The 17,653-nt window shown below is 36.8% G+C and overlaps 1 protein-coding gene across 2 annotated transcripts in view; it reads left to right on the top strand.

Moving 5' to 3' along the window:
• ZEB1 (zinc finger E-box binding homeobox 1) overlaps positions 1–17,409 on the top strand; it is a 119,545-nt gene extending 102,136 nt beyond the window's left edge. For both annotated transcript variants that reach the window (XM_053983606.1, XM_053983598.1), the window contains 6 exons: positions 255–416; positions 3,297–3,499; positions 8,494–8,599; positions 9,391–11,201; positions 12,664–12,844; positions 14,923–17,409. In XM_053983606.1, coding sequence (XP_053839581.1) covers positions 255–416; positions 3,297–3,499; positions 8,494–8,599; positions 9,391–11,201; positions 12,664–12,844; positions 14,923–15,476 — 3,017 coding nt within the window. In that variant the 3' untranslated portion in view covers positions 15,477–17,409. The remainder of the gene's footprint in view (positions 1–254; positions 417–3,296; positions 3,500–8,493; positions 8,600–9,390; positions 11,202–12,663; positions 12,845–14,922) is intronic.
• The last annotated feature ends 244 nt before the right edge of the window (positions 17,410–17,653 follow it).

The raw sequence follows: 17,653 nt of genomic DNA, 5'->3' as shown, positions 1-17,653 counted from the left end.
CTAAATCTGAAATGATAAAAATGCACTGAGTTACACAAACTGTGCTTAGTCAAATTTTTAAATATCATTATGCTACTAGTTCTTCCAAAACATGGCATAATCTGGCCTATTAAAGGACTTGACCTATGCTAGTATCTGTTAAGAGTTTTTTAAGTACTTGGCTAGAGGGAGATTTGGCAATGTGAATTACTGAATCTCATTTATGTTCTTTTTAAACTTAATTTTGTATCTTGTGTCTTTTTTTTCACACTTAGTAAAAGAAGATGAATGTGATTCTGATGCAGAAAATGAGCAAAACCATGACCCTAATGTTGAAGAATTCCTTAAACAAGAAGATACAGCTGTTATCTACCCTGAAGCACCTGAGGAGGACCAGAGACAAGGCACACCAGAAGCTAGTGGTCAGGATGAAAATGGTAAATATGTCATCAGTTCAGTTCTTATGAAATCAGTTGTACTCACTACTTGACCCAAAACTTCTGCTGTGCTTAAGAAGATAGCAGTGCATATATACTCAACTACAGAGGGAAAAAATCTAGTTAAATAATTATAAGAGGATAGGATCATCATGCAAAAAACATTGCCTCTTGATTTTGTAAACAGGACATGCACTCATTCATTCACTTGTATGAGTACCTAAATGATAACCTAGTCATTGAAGGGAAAAGTTCATGTTTTCATAAATCCATTCAACATCCTTATATGAAAGAACAGAATAAACATTTATTAAATATAATAGACGCAAAGCAAAATAGAACAATTTTATATAAGAATAACTTAAAGAGAGTTATAACATGTTTCTTTCTTTTTTTATATTTTTAAACAAAGCTCCCAAAAGGACCTATTAGATACGATTTCTTTTATTGGGTAGCCAGTCTATGACAGGCTTTTGGGGTTTTTTGCCTGAAAGGGCAGCAGCAGAGAAAAAAGAAGCATTCTTCAACAAAAATGTTTATGTGAAAAAAATAATGACCTGTTGTTATTTTTAAGTAGATATAGTTTTTTTCCCTCTGAAGAAGTTTCATGCTTAAGGTGTTCTGAGTGAGATGAGAGGTTACACTTTGTTCATTTCTTTGTCATGAAATATTTGAAGACAAATGCTGTTGAGATTGGTTTTGCATTCTGTGTGTTTTCTCAAGTGTTCAGCTTAGCTGGCTTGTATCTTGATTTTTCAAGAAAAAGTAACAGCCTATGTCACTTAGGAGTTGTATTTTAGTTGTTTTAAGAAATGAATATAACTGAACAGATAGATGTCGTTGTAGCTGTAGTACTATACTGGAATCTGAGGGAGAGCAGTGAAAGAAGTAAAGATAGCTTTTTTGTTCTGCTCCTCCAGATGTTTTATGCTATTACAGATTTTACTTTAAAAAGTGCATTCATTAATTTAAGATTTTAATATGTGGTTGCAGTGGCACATATTGTCAAGTTAGTTTTACAGACTTGTCATATGATTTCCATGTAATCATTAAAAATACACATTTGTATTAATCATTTAAATTGGACCTATCCCAGTAACTTCACTGAGAAGTATTGTGAAAATCACAATGCTGAATAATAGTGTTTAGTGTTTTAATCATTTTGGAACAGAAAATGCCAAAAATGTAGTGACATTTGGTAAAGATGTATGCTTCCTAACTGGGAAAGTAGACAAGAGAAGTGACAGAATCAGATTTTTTGTGATTTTGGGAAACTGTTTTCATTTCTCCATTTTCTCCAATGGAAATAGAGTTTAAATTAACATGCTTCTGACCTTTCCACTGAGTTGTATTTGTGCTGAAATAGAGTATTCTTTATGTCAGATGAGTTGAATTATAGATGGTAAAAAGAGAATTGAAGGGAAGCATACTTGGTCTACACATGTGGAGATAGCTTTGTTTTTGGACAGCTCAGCTAAACCAGAAAAAGCAGAAATGGATAGTACAACAAAAAAATCCCTGTGAGTAGGGGTTATTTTGATTGTTACTGTAACAAGTGTAAAAGAACCTATATGACAGAAAAAGTGGTGATTTTTAGTAATAAGGAAAAGTGGTCTGATTGCTTTTCACTGTTGCAAGATCAGTGGCACATTCAGTAAAAATTAAGTTAGTAAATTCCACACAGAATGAATTGCTACTTCATAGAACATATTACCAATCTGTGGTGATAACTGCTGGAAGAGGTCATGAAGGTAAATAATTCAGAAGTACTTTCTAAAGTACTGGTTCATTTAATGAGCATTAATAATTCTTACAGTTCTGAAACTTAAAATGACAGCATGTACAAATGTGCCCCTTGTGCGTCAGAACATAAAATGTTAATCAGTAAAGATCTTCCACTTTTCTTATGCTCAGCACAGTACATAGGTGCATCCTTGCAACATTTGCTTCCTGTTTGACTTGAAGCAAGGAAAAGTAGCATCGTCATTGGAGGATATCACACCTATAAATTGATGCTTTGATCAAATACAGCAAACCCTGCATTTATTTGAACATACCTTTATCGATAAATTTATAAAGAAGTATTTTTTTCAGTCCTTTAAAAATTATTTTTTTAAGGATAGAATGAGTTACTGTGTGGCTAAACATATGCTGGCAAGAAGGGGTGGAGCTAAAACTTCATAAATGGTGACTTCTTAAAATAGACATGTAAAATTAATATTTAGCTTCAATCTGGTTTCACTTTTCCCTGTACTGATACAGAAGTACTTTATGAAAGCCAGCAAAATAGATTCCACAGATCACATTAGACTCATATTTATGGCCACACATTTGATCTCTGTGCTTTCTGTCCTGCAGGCAGTATATTGTAACACATACATATCTGTGAATCATAGAATGGTTTGGGTTGGACAGGAATTTTAAAGGTCATCTAGGTCCAACCCCCCTGAAATGAGCTGGGACATCTTCAGCTTTATCATATTGCACAGAATGGTCTTGAATATTTACAGGAATGGGAGATTTGCCACCCCTCCAGGCAACCTGTTGAAGTATTTTACCACCCTTACAATGAAAAATTTCTTCTTTATATCTAGTCTCCATCTACTCTCTTTTGGTGTAAAACCATTCCTCCTTGTCCTATCAGCATATTGTGCTCACTCTCTCCAAGGTACATTGGGGCAACCATACCATAGTGTGGGAGCTTGCATAATACCTGTGGAAAAAATCTAAATTATCACTAGTCCTTCTCTAAAACAAATGGAGCTTCCAGCAGCTGCATGATTTCTTACAGTAATTGGCGTAAACATAAAGCCTGTTTGTTGCTAGTATTAAGTTTGGAACTTGTTTATTCAAGTCTGGTGCACTGTCTCTCCTGTGTAGGAACACCTGACGCGTTTTCCCAACTGCTCACCTGCCCGTACTGTGATCGGGGGTACAAGCGTTTTACCTCTCTGAAGGAGCACATTAAATACCGCCATGAAAAGAATGAAGATAACTTCAGCTGCTCCTTGTGCAGTTACACGTTTGCGTACAGAACGCAGCTCGACCGCCACATGACATCTCACAAATCAGGAAGAGACCCAGTAAGTGGCATTTGAATTAAGGGTTATTGTCCTCTGTAGCAACGCTGTGGTTTGTTATGTGGGCAGAGCAGGTAAACTGTTCACAGCAGAGCATCTGTGTGCTGATGGTCCAGTCCCAGAGCACACACTCAAGCTTGCTGCTCAAGTCAGGCTTTTTCTGTAGCTGTCAAAGGTTGAGATCTCAATTCCTATTTTCATTCATCTAAGCAGTAGGGTTGTTTTCAGAAGTGCTTTATTACATTTATAGGTAATTTGTTGTTTTTTTCTGTTCATTGGCTACCACTGCATAAAAATTATGACTTAAATCTAATTTCAAGCCTTTAATGAAACATTTCCTTTTTTTTTTTCCATAAGTCTTGTTTGAATAATTCGCAATTTATTGTAGCATTTTTGCCTTTAAGAAACAAACCATTGTGTTGCTTGAACTGTGAGGTACAGTTTTTAAATGCAATTAATGCTGTAAGATAATATACAAATAATTAGCATTTAAAATATGGTGTTTCAGTACTAAATGAAGCAACAGAAAAGGCTAAAGATATAGTGAGTTTGTTTTCTCTGGTTCATGGGCTGACCTGAGGGCACGGGTCCCTGGAGTATCTTCCATGAGTTAACCATCTGATCATTACAGAAGATCCTGAGTCTCTGTTCTCCTGTCCCTCTTTTTATTTTCTTTTTTTATCCCCACAATGTCCCAACATCCATGCCCAGCACATGCTTCCATAGCTTATCAGAGATGCTCTGAGGCTCAGGAATCAACTGAAACAGTCAGGAATTACCAAGAGAAAAAAACAGATTTTCCGCCACCAAGTTAAAGAGGCTTGGAGATGTTTCCTTCAGAGGACAGACTAGAAAGATTCATACTCTTCAGAAACAAAACAGGAGACAAATAGAACAGAAAAATGCAAAACTGAATGTAAAAGTAAAGGTACTTCCAACATTTCTGGTAGCACCAAACCAACAGGCTGTGGCCCAGAGTAAAGGAGCTGCTTTTTCACACATTGGCTGTTAACCTCCATCCTACAAAGTATCACCAAGTCCAACAATTTAACAGGCTTAAAAATTTATTATACATTTTTATACATGAGTGTTCACATTCACTGGTCAATTAAATCGGTACAAGAAGTATTGGCCATCGTGCTGCATGGATTTTATTGTCTCACAAGCTTTGGAATAACCTCACCAGCATATTCTGGTGTGGCAGTTCTTTTTTACTCAAATACGCTCCCCATGAGCAATTAATTTCTGTTTCACTTCCTTTTTGGCTTGGCTTGCACTTTAAAAGTTACTTTCATCTTACATATTACATTTCTACCTATAAAATCTATGAATGCTATTTATGTAATGCTTTTCTTGTGGGCTACCACATTTGTTTTCAGTCTTTTCAGTTACAAGCCTAAAACCATAAGAATAAAGTAGTTGGGGGAGATAGAAGCCTTTCCCATACTTGCATGCGGTTTGAATGAAAAAATAAAAAATACCAAGTGAGTAAACACTCAGAAGAATTGCTAAAAAGGGGAGCTTAAACTATATTCCCACAAAAATATTTTAATGGATTTATACTTTTGAAGGCACAATTTTATTTGATTAATGTTGTTTCTGTGGAGTATCTGGAACTCAGTATTACACCCGTTCTTTTCTCTCAAGCCATAGCCAGAATTAAAACTACAATAGTTTAGACACTTGGTAAATGTGAAATACTTGTTTATTTATGTTATTATTGCAAAGTTGTCATGTCTTTAAAATTGGTTGCATATACATGATTACATCATTTATGTAATGGAAAATTTTGTTGTTAGTAAAGTATAGATCTCCTGGCTGTGGATCTTAAACAGCTGCATGTTTAAAACTTGATGTCTTATTCCTAAAGAACTTCACCTGACCATAGATTATTTGGATAACTTCATTAGCTGCTAATGTCCTTCATGTGACAATTTTGTGATTGTTCTGTACAAAGAAGCAACAAGCAAAGATAAAATCTAGCTTAGTGAAGGCAGTGGAAGGGGTACCTGCACACTGCACCTCCTTCTGAGCCAGGGGAAGATATGCAAAACTTCTGCTCCAGCAGAGAGCTAAGAGCCATCCTGCACCTTCTTCTTCTTCTTCTTCTTTCCTCCCTCCTCCCCCTGCTCCTCACGGCACCCTTGGCTGCTCCTACACCACTAACAGTTGGTAGGAGGTGATGCTGCATGTGTCGTCTGCCTTCACATGTGAAGCACCAAAAGAGATGTTGAAGTGTGGAAAAGTGCTTCTTATATTGGTTTTAATTTTTTTCTCATCAATTTATGAAGCACCCATAGGTAGTCTTTCAGAATTTCACAGTGTCATGCACACTGCTGAGAAATGGCAGTTCTTGGAAACCACGGTCAAACCATCTGTGAAAAAAAACCCGATATACCTGTAATTTCTGTCTTCCAAATAACGTTTGAGGATTCTCATTAACTAGTTTTGTTCTCTGGTGTGAGAGGAGTGGGCTTCAGTCCTAAGCACAGTAAACATTTGGTGCAGGGAGGTATTAGTGGCTAGTTACAGACCTTAATGCTGGTGTCTCTTCTTTCAGTCCTTGAAGGAGTGCAGAAGAATATTTTTTGAATGTTGCAGTTAATTCTTTTATGAGGAGAAACCAGCAATTATGTACAGTGTATTAGAAATATATCACATGTCACAGGCACAAACTAATGTAGCTTTAACAGTGCTGAGATGGGGAAGACCATTTGAATCTGAGAAAATGAAGGTGAAAGTATTACAGGTGGTACTTTGGAGAAGTGTTAAGATTTCTCAGTTACATTTAAAGAAAATCCTTTGAAGTAATTCTGAACAGTATTGCAAGAGACAGCAAGAAATCTGAACAGAGAGTTACAAATATAAGAAGCTAAGGCAAAATAGATTTGGAAACACTACCTAGCAGAAACCTTAAAGCACCTTACAGCTATGACCAGGAAAACAGGAAAACTCATTAAAAATTTGGTAAGTGGAGTGTGGACTTCCATGCATTAGAAATAGATCATTAGATTAAAGACTGGAGCAGAAACTTTTCTGACAGATTGAATACATGCACTGATACTTAGTGTGAATATTTATGTAGTCCAGGACCTGCAGTGACTGTATATATCCCGAGATCTGTTAGCTCGTATAATTCAAGACAAACAGTAATAACTGATTCTCAGCAGGCTTAAGTAAATCCTGACACGGTCCTCTAGACTCATTGGATCATTAAAGTGAAATGCAGTGAGTCAGTCACAGTCTTCTAGAACATCATCTTCAAGGGACTTAGTTAAACAGAGCTGAAAAGCCATGTGAACTAGCAAAAGACAGCTGACAAACCCGGGAATGAGGGTCAGGTGCTAATCGGGATAAATTCGAGTGGAGAACTCACTGCAGAGCCCAGGGGAGGCAGGGAGCTGCTCGTCCTGAGCAGGATGGGAGCAGTGTCTGCTGAGAGGTAAAATCTGCAGCTTAACCAAATGCTTTCCCAAGGGAACTGTTGAATTAGAGTATATGGAAGTAATTTAGATGATCTTATTTCAATTTGTCTTCTGTTAAAGGAGGACAGGGAGTAGAACAGGAAGGATTGATAATTTGGACAGCATATCTCATAGCAGAGAGTTCAGACTTTCATCCAGCAACACAGCCGCAGGTTCTTCAGATCTGCAGGCATGTCTCGCAGCAGGGTCATCATCCTGTGTTTTATCCATCCCTGCTTCTCCAGCATAGTTCTCAGCCCCTATTTGTCCTGTCTGTGCTCAGGAAGAGTGCTAGCACCTGGTGAGCATCTGCTCCCAGTGCTGCCAAGCACAGCAGGCCAGAGCCAGGGGTAGGAGTTCCCCCCATGCTTTCACACCAGAGGCAGCTGATCCACACCTGCTGGTGGTGGTGAGCAGCCTGCTAGTCCCTAGAGTCCATGAACAGCTCTGTTCATGAGTTTATAAAAATGCTTACCCCAGTTACCAAAAATCTGCAGTGCATCCCAATAGTGGTAGAGTATCGTTTTGCGAAGTGAGCTCTACTTAAAAAGGAGCTGCTGGGTTTTTCTAATAAACAAGTTGTTTGAACAGAAAAATTCCTAGTTCCTCTGTTTTTTGTTGGTAATTAAGCTATTTCAACTTTAAAAGTGCATGTAATTTTTGTCCTTAAAAATACACATTCATAGACATATAGAGTTTGTGGTAAAATTACAGATCTTGCATATATGTGTCACATATATACTACATATATTTACATATCTGTCTTTGCTTTTGCTTTTTTTTAAACTAGTATAGCAATAAAGACAAAAACAATTTAGAACTTAACAATAAATGCTCTCACAAGGCAAAATCTAACAAAAATAATCACAGACCTTCAGTGCAAATGGTGAAGAGGTTTGGTGTTGTGTACTTGGGAAACCCCTCCATATTTTTATTTGTTTTGGTTTGGTTTCTCACATTTATTTTGCAAATTAATTGTGACCAAGAGTACCTTTATTGTCACTAAGCTACCTTCTCTTGAGCAGTCCTGTGGCATCATTGTATAGAGGGATCCAAGGCCAACAGTAAGCCCTGGAAGCATGTAAATGGAAAAATCAAGTCAACCGATTAAAGTTTAAACAGGTTTCTATAGACTTTAATGTTTTTCTATCCTGCATGAAATATTCTGTGGGTACTGGGCTTGGGGTTTTTCCCTGATGGTTTTGCTTTCACAAGTAGAACTAGCATTCATCCTGGAACTTCCTACTAACATGTCAGTGTAAACTTCACCTGAATTTAGGAGAAGGGGCAACTATATTTTGAGTTTGTTTTGTTTCTTTCTTTCTCCTGTATCAGATTTGTTCAGAAGAAATGTTTGCCTCAGTTTTCACCTGATTTGTAATTTGTTTCCTTTTTCCATACCACCTTGAATCTCTTACAGTTATGGTTGATTCTTTTTGGGTTTGTATGGCATTTTCTCTGATGCAATGTGAAAATACAAAGTGTTTCTGCAAGATGCTGTCCTGTACAATAATTAAGACTTCTTTCTTACAGAGACATGTGACGCAGTCTAGTGGGAATCGAAAATTCAAGTGCACTGAATGTGGAAAAGCTTTTAAATACAAACATCACCTAAAGGAGCACCTACGAATCCACAGTGGTAAATAAATCAAGCATTGAATTGAGTACAAATGTTGCCATTTCTGCTCTTTATAACGTTGATGTAATAGCAGTCTTGTAAGTCTAAGTTTAAAATACTAGTGTTTTCCTTATATTTTTTCCTCTGGAATACTACAAGCACTGACTACAGCCTTCAGCTGTGTGTGGGAAATATGTAGAAAAACTCAAGAGGATTTACAGTTACAACTTAATCTCTTACAATGAAGGAAAACTTGACTTGTTGCAAAAGAAATGGGGACGTCTTTCTGGTCCGTTGCACTTGTCTGTTTTTTCTTCAATGTTTGCAGATCATTCTGTGTGTTACAAGCCTTGCTAGAGAATTTTAATTGATAATAATCAGGACATAAGAAATGTGCGTTCCTCCTGCGGCTGTAATTGACATCATTTGAGATTAGTCATATTAAAGTAGACTCAGGACACAATTTATTAGATAAGTTATAAGAAATGTTATATTAGAAGTTAGTGATGGTACTACTTTAATGAAGTTCAATAAAATCTGTAATTGTCAAATAGAGAAATACTGGAACACATGATCATGTGGGCTCCATCCTATATCTAGTGGATCACAAACTTATTAAAGGAGCCTTGGCTCAGAGCTATACTCTTACTGTTCAATTCACTAGATAAGATTTTTTTTCCCCCTAGGACTCTTTAGGAGGTCATTATGATGTATTTGTTCTGGTAATTATTGTTTGATGAAGTTACGCTGTAACCTGGTTAACTGTTGCATATGCCTTTTCTCTTTTCTTTTTTATTTTTTCTTATGTTTAGGAGAGAAGCCATATGAGTGCCCAAACTGCAAGAAACGTTTTTCCCATTCTGGTTCATACAGTTCACACATAAGCAGTAAGAAGTGTATTGGTTTGATGCCCGTGAATGGTCGAGCCCGGTCAGGGCTCAAGATGTCTCAGTGCTCCTCCCCTTCCCTTTCTGCATCACCAGGTAGCCCAGCAAGACCACAGATACGACAAAAAATAGAAAATAAACCCTTGCAAGAGCAGCTTCCTCTTAACCAAATTAAAACTGAACCTGTGGATTATGAATTCAAGCCCATAGTGGTTGCTTCAGGAATTAATTGTTCAACCCCTTTGCAAAATGGGGTTTTTAGTGGTGGTAGCCCATTGCAGGCAACCAGTTCTCCTCAGGGTGTGGTGCAAGCTGTTGTTTTACCAACAGTAGGTCTGGTGTCTCCCATAAGCATCAATTTAAGTGACATTCAAAATGTACTAAAAGTGGCAGTGGATGGTAACGTAATAAGGCAAGTACTGGAAAACAATCATGCTAATCTTGCGTCCAAAGAACAAGAAACAATCAACAATGCATCTATACAACAACCTGGCCATTCCCTCATTTCAGCTATCAGTCTTCCTTTGGTTGACCAAGATGGGACAACCAAAATTATTATCAACTACAGCTTGGAGCAGCCAAGTCAACTTCAGGTTGTTCCACAAAATCTAAAAAAAGAAAACTCTCTTCCTGCAAATAGTTGCAAAAATGAGAAATTACCACAAGATCTCACAGTGAAGTCTGAGAAAGATAAGAACTTTGAAGGAGAGACCAACGATAGCACTTGTCTTCTTTGTGATGACTGTCCAGGAGATCTTAATGCACTTCAAGAATTAAAGCACTATGAAACAAAAAGCCCTCCTCAGCTTCCCCAGCCCAGTGGAGCAGAAGCTGAGAAACCCGAGTCCCCTGTCCCATCAGAAGCCGGGGAGAACAACTTGTCTCCTGGTCAGCCACCTTTAAAGAACCTTCTGTCGCTCCTAAAAGCGTATTATGCATTAAATGCACAACCAAGCGCAGAAGAGCTTTCAAAAATAGCAGATTCTGTAAACCTACCACTGGATGTGGTAAAAAAGTGGTTTGAAAAAATGCAAGCTGGACAAATTTCTGTGCAGTCTTCTGGACCATCTTCTCCTGAACAAGTTAAATTAAGCAGTCCTGCAGACAATGATGATCAAGCAGCAACTTCAACTGTGAGCGAACCCCAGAACAGCACAAATAACTCACAAAATCCTGTCAGTACAACGAAATCTCAGACTTTACCAGGGACTTCAACTCTGAATGGTTCACACAGTAGCACGCCATCTGCATCACCACTAAACCTTTCTTCATCAAGAAATTCACAGGGTTACACGTACACGGCAGAGGGTGTACAAGAAGAGCCACAAATAGAACCTCTTGACCTTTCGCTACCAAAGCAACATGGAGAACTGTTGGAAAGATCTACCATAACTAGTGTTTACCAGAACAGTGTTTATTCTGTCCAAGAAGAACCTTTGAACTTAACTTGTGCAAAAAAAGAACCACAAAAGGACAACAGTGTTACAGACTCTGATCCTATTGTAAATGTAATCCCACCAAGTGCCAATCCCATAAATATTGCTATACCTACAGTCACTGCCCAGTTACCTACAATTGTTGCCATTGCTGACCAGAACAGTGTTCCCTGCTTGAGAGCTCTCGCTGCCAATAAGCAAACCATTTTGATTCCACAGGTGGCTTATACATACTCTACTACAGTTAGTCCTGCAGTTCATGAGACACCACCAAAACAGACCCAAGCCAATGGAAATCAGGTACTTCGGTCCCCATATTCCTACATGATGTACGTATGATGTATTCGATCTGTATCTGTGCTGAACTAACAGAAAACTATCAAGGTGAACTAAATAAAAATATAAATACAGCTATCAGGCTTATTTGACTTGATTGTAAATAGGTAATAGATATTACTGTTGTGCCCTCTGCACAGCTAGTTAGCTCAGGCAGCTTGAATCCAGACTAACAGAAACTATTGTACGTGGACAACTCAGTTATTCTCCATATTTAATCTTCTAGGACATTAGTGCTGACTATTTTAAAGACTATCTAATGCCTCTGATCAAAAAGCAAAATAAAAACATGGCTTTTGTTTTTTGCTGGCTCTGAATCTCCTCTTTCCCCATATTCAGAAAATAAACTCTTTGGAACTCTTGGTTACTCCTTTCATGCTGCTCTGCTTCCTTGATTTGCAGAGTAGCTGAATTCATCCTACACCGTAATGTCACTTTAAACAAAACGCAGATATATTCTCAATTGAAAGTCAGGGAGATATTTATCTTCATCTGCCGTTCCTGTATCCCAGCTTGTTCCTCCCTGGGTACATCCAGATGTGATTTAATTGGGGTCAGACCTCCTGAGAATCATCTGTGAACATTAAGGTAGAGACAGGGCAGAACAGAAAAGTGGCTGAGTGTTTCTACTTAAATCTTAGAAATTGGCAGTCTAGCATTTTATTCAGGCTTCTGTATTGCCAGGGACTGAGGAACCTTGAAGAGCTACAAGGCTGCTTATATTAAAAGTTTGAGGCTAACATGTACATGCTGCTGATGTCAGTAGAAAATACTGTGCTTTTACAGGGAAGCTTAAAATGCTTAGAAATACACAACAATTATATTTTTGTTTACTATTCTTTTTACTATTTTGTTTTTTGTTTACTCTTTTGTTAACTATTTACTAATGACAGTGTTTGAAGTCCCCTAAATTTTGGGTTAAATAATACTTGTGGTAGTTTCACAAGGAAGAGGGTAGTCAAATATGCAAATTTGAATGGTAATTTAAATAGCTTTTTTGTGAAAACTTCAGCAAAAACAGTCTTTTAACTTCATAAAATCTGTGAGGCAGCAAAAGGTAGGTGACCAGCATTAGCTGAAAAATGCAGTTAGATGGCAAATTTGCTCTTCCCACTTACTGAAGTGCTTTACAGGTCTGTAATATTGCATTTATTTTATGGTCCCTAAAATATGGCATGCCAGCATAGCTTAGGCCTGGCCAACAGTCATATTTGGATGTGATTAAAATCAGTCCCAGTGAGGAAATCTGCATCTGGATGGTGGCAAGGACTGCAAAGCAGAACAATGCAGTAAAGGATTTTTTTAAACTGTGGAAGTCTAAGCAATTTTGTTTGGCTATTTATGGAATTGAATGGGAATAGCAGCTTCAGTTTACGTGGGTGACTTTTTTAATTGAAGTTAACTTATTTTTGTAATTTTTCTGAAGGATGAAAGGCAAGACACTAGCTCAGAAGGAATATCCAATTTAGAAGATCAAAACGATTCTGATTCAACACCCCCAAAGAAAAAAATGCGAAAGACAGAAAATGGGATGTATGCATGTGATTTATGTGACAAAATATTCCAGAAGAGCAGCTCATTATTGAGACATAAGTATGAACACACAGGTATGTACTAGGAAAAGACTTTTCTGATTGTTATTTCTTTGGTAACATGTAACTGATAATCTCAACTGGAATGCAGTTCTCAGACAGTGTAGAGAAGTGTAGCAGTCCTTACTATCCGTGCTAAGCTTTCTTTAGAAACCCCTGGTTTTGTATATTTCTTTGACAGAACAGCAATTCTGTCTTTCTTTAAATTTGTTAGACCTAAACCTTAAATAGAAAAAGGGGAGTTTTTGCATCTGGCTTGTGGATAATCATCTGTGAGCTGCAGCTCACAGATGAGGATATATTATATCCTCAGATGAGGATATATTACTTAGAAATTACCTTGCCTGGATATAAATTTTGAAAAAATTAAAAAGAAAAACTGGAAAAAAAAGTGCATGTATTTGATACTGTGCATGAAAAACAGTGTGCCTATCTGGCATGAAGGATTTTCCAATTGAGCCACATTTATAATGCCCTGAAGTTAACAGCTTCAGCTATTCATTAGACATAGAATCTAACTGCTAATGAACACCCTTTTGGCTTTGATTTTTATTTTTAATTTCTCACAGTTGTTCATTTTGGCTCCAGTTCTGGTATCTTTAAGATTATTTTAATACCTCTTGCTCTCTTATTTCCTCTGTGATGTCTTAAAGTAAGAATTCTTTCTTTTATTGGTTAGGTGCCAAATATATATTGGGTTTTGTATTATATATTCCTTTCTTGCTGGCTCTGTTATCTTTTCTTTCCCCACATCCATAAAGTAAACACTTTAGAACTTTTGGCTACTCTTTTCATGGTGCTCTACTTTCTTGGTTCACAGAGTAGCTGAATTATTATATTAATTATATTTCGTATATTAACACTTTAGTGTTATCTCACATATAAAATTAAAAGCATAACAAATTCTTTTTTTGTCTTGATCAATTTTCTCAAGTTGTATTCATTAAGGGTATCTAATTTCATACCTAAGCTGTCCTGAGACCCTTTTAACTCCTCCTTTTCCTAGTAGAATTGTTCTTCCCCTACCAGTTTTAACTTCAATGTAACATTCAAAATCATAGAATCATTTAGGTTGGAAAAGACCTTTAAGATCATTGACTCCAGCCATTAACCCAGCACTGCCAAGTCCACTGGTAAACCACATCCCAAAAGTGCCACATCTACTTGTCTTTTAAGTACCTCCAGAGATGGTTCCCTGGGCAACCACTGCTTGACAACCCTTTTGGAGAAGAAACTTTTCCTAATTTCCAATCTAAACCTCCCCTGGCACAACTTGAGGCCATTTCCTCTTGTCCTGTCACTTGTTTCTTGGGAAGAGACACCCAACACCTGCCTCGTTGCTTGTTTGGCATGAGATGACATGGATGTGCTGGTCATCTGTGTAGTGTGACCAGAAACTTGATGTCTTACTGTCTTTGTCTTTTATGTCTGAGCTAAGACTGCAAAGTTGGTTTGTGTAACAACTTTAAAAGTTAAAATCAAAATAACACTGCTAGGCTCCTGATACGTTTATAAAAACTCTAAAAAAAAGACAGTAATTGCAAAAGAGCAGAAACACACTGAGTGAAACAGATTTATTTCATGTCAATGCATGCATACTCAGCAAGTTTTGTACATAAAGCATCCAGCCCAGATTTTAGAATGATTTTCCTTTTTCCTGTATCATGGAAGGACTTGGTACACCAAAACTAATGTAAAAGCTTAGCTGATTTTAAATTGCCATCAATATAGAAAAGTTAAAATGGTTTAAATTGAAAAAAGTTTATGCAAGAAAAATGTCTCATTTTCTAATTTATATTTGCACGTTTTTTTGTGCTAGAAGTTATATGTAAGAATATCTTTATCCTCCTATGATGAGTTCTCCTAAAAAACTTACAAATTCTGTAGTGATTGTGACAATGTACCCTTGCACCTTCGTCCTTTGGGCTCAGGAGAGAAACTCAGGCTGATAATGCATGGAGTAGAACATCTTGTTATATAAAATTTAATTGATGCTAATATATTCACCAACAGCATTTTACAATGAAAACAGCAGTGTGCATTTTAAAAACTTCAGCTACAAGATACCCAATAGTTTGTGCTTTATTTTATAGGTAAAAGACCTCATGAGTGTGGAATCTGTACAAAAGCATTTAAACACAAACACCATTTGATTGAACACATGCGACTGCATTCTGGGGAAAAGCCCTACCAATGTGACAAGTGTGGAAAGAGGTTTTCACACTCGGGGTCTTACTCTCAACACATGAACCACCGCTACTCCTACTGCAAAAGGGAGACGGAGGAGCGCGACAGCGCCGAGCCCGAGGAGATGGGCCCCGAGGTCCTGAGCAGCGAGCACGTGGTGGTCAGGGCGTCCCCCTCGCAGATCGACTCGGATGAGAGGGAGAGCCTAACCAGGGAAGAGGAGGAATACAGTGAAAAAGAGGAAGAGGAGGATGAAGAAAAAGACATAGAGGGACTTCAGGAAGAAAAAGAATGTAGGGAACTACAAGAAGTAGGGGATGCAGAAGAAGAAGCAGCAGTAGAAGAGGAAGAAGGGAAAACTGAAGGTGACAAGAACGATGAAGCTGTAAATCAAGCAAGCAATGCAGAACCAGAAGTTATACAAAATAATGGGCAGGTGTCAGAAGAAAATAATGAATAAAGCTTACATGCTAGGTTTTTTCTATAAGGAAAAAATAAATTGGTAATGAAGTTCCTTCTATATTATACATGCTTTTCATGGAAACGCAGTAGCCTGTATACTGTGATTTCTGTTCACTACTGTGTAAAAAAAAATATATATTAAAAAAATGAAAAGAAAAAAAAAATAAATCCAGGTGTGCCTGAACCTCAAACTTAGTAATTTTTCACAGTTTTCAAAGTTAGGAACAAGTTTATAACATGAAGCAGATTAGAAAAATACAGTGACTCTGGAAGCAAAGATTTAACAGGTTGTAGGAAACCTGATTATTAGACAAGCATCTGGCATTGTTTGTTTTATCAGTATTAATTTTCATTCTTAAGTTGATTAATTTTTAAACTGTACAATTGGGAGAGATTTATATGATTTTTTTTTTTTATGGTAAAACATTTCCTAAATCCGCTTCAGTATTTTCTTATGTTTTACAATGTGAGAACTTCTGCACTACAAAATTCCCTTTTGCAGAGACGTGTAATGCAGTTGCAAACAGTGCTTGGCTACCTTTGTACATTCAACCTAGAAGGTAGCAGTTTATGACATTAGATGTTGTAGTAGAGCATATTATCATTTAAAGTGTATTGTTAGCCTTAAGGAAGAAGATGATAGAAGAACTGAAGTTTCTTGCTCATGTGGTTAAAAATGTAGTTGAGAAGATTGTCGTTGAGTTCTGATTGCAGGGACTAACAGTGTTAATACTGGTAAGGACAGGAAAGTTGTCAAAAACAGTGTTTGTAATTGTGTTTTGAGTATGTAGTAACAATATGAAGGATATGATATGAAGCTTTGTATCTCCTTTGGCCTTATGCAAGACCTATGTGCTGTAAGTGCCATTTATCAGTATTACAAAGGCTCTAAGCAGCCTTTATCCAATGCGTGGCCTACAATAACTAGCATTTGTTGATTTGTATCAAACTTCTAAACTGTTCATGGGGAAAAAACACTCAGCCATCAGAGAAGTAAGAACACTGGTATATTTCATTATTTAATTATTTGGTGGTATTTTGGGTTAATACCTGACTTGCAGAATTTCTCTACAATAATTACAAGGGAAATTTTCTAATCTGCTTTATTGCTTTATTGGTTTACTTTAATTTCAGACACATACATTACATGTTATCTGGCTCATAAGTATTTTCAAATGTTAGTTATTATGGACCCCATTTATTAACAATGTTAGCTGATTTTTACCTATCAGTATTATTTTATTTCTTTTAGTTTATAGATCTGTGCAACATTTTGTACTGTATGTCTTCAAACCTGGCAGTATTAATACCCTTCTTACTGACATATGTACCTTTTTAGTTTTAGAAAACTTTTATATTTATGTGTCTTATTTTTATATTTCTTTATTTATTACACAGTGTAGTGTATAATACTGTAGTTTGTATTAATACAATAATATATTTTAGTATGAAAATTTGGAAAGTTGATAAGATTTAAAGTAGAGATGCAATCGGTTCTCTTGCATTGAGATTTGATTTAACAGTGTTATGTTAACATTTATACTTGCCTTGGACTGTAGAACAGAAGAATTAAAATGGGAATGTATTAATTTTACAATTGCAATCAATTCATTTTACCTTTACCCAGTTTTTAATATAAAGCTCTTAAATTTTGAAATTCACTGTGTGACTAATAGCATGATACTCTGCAGTTTTATTAAGAGATTAGTCTAACCATAAAACTCTCATTTCCTTAGTAAGCCAAATTAGAATAATCTTATAAAACAGTGTTGGGAACAATGTTTAACATTTTTGTGCCAATTTGTTCCTGTATTCATGTATGTATGTTACAAATCTGAAACTTCATTTTTAAGTTCCTTGTTACATCATGGTCATTTTCTAGTTTTTTACCAGACTCCCCATCTCACAATAAAATGCGTCAACAAGTCTGACTTACTGTCATTATTCTGGTAATGTAGAAAGTGCATTTAAATTATTTCTAGGAGAAGTTACTGAGACACAGCTGCAGCTTTGGTGTCAGTCCTGGGTTTCAGTGCCTGAGGAGCATAAGGAGCACGGAAGTGAAAGAAGGGTTTGAACTGTGTACAGGCGCAGGGATTTGCTACATTAGTTCATTGATTTACCAGTATCAGGAGAACAACTGAGTTTTCAAAATGAACCATGTGGGAAGTTCTT

The sequence above is a fragment of the Vidua macroura genome, chromosome 1, assembly GCF_024509145.1.
Source record: "Vidua macroura isolate BioBank_ID:100142 chromosome 1, ASM2450914v1, whole genome shotgun sequence".
Classification (NCBI taxonomy): Eukaryota; Metazoa; Chordata; class Aves; order Passeriformes; family Viduidae; genus Vidua; species Vidua macroura.
The sequence above is the reverse complement of the archived record's forward strand: the minus strand, read 5'-3'. Positions and strand labels throughout refer to the sequence as shown.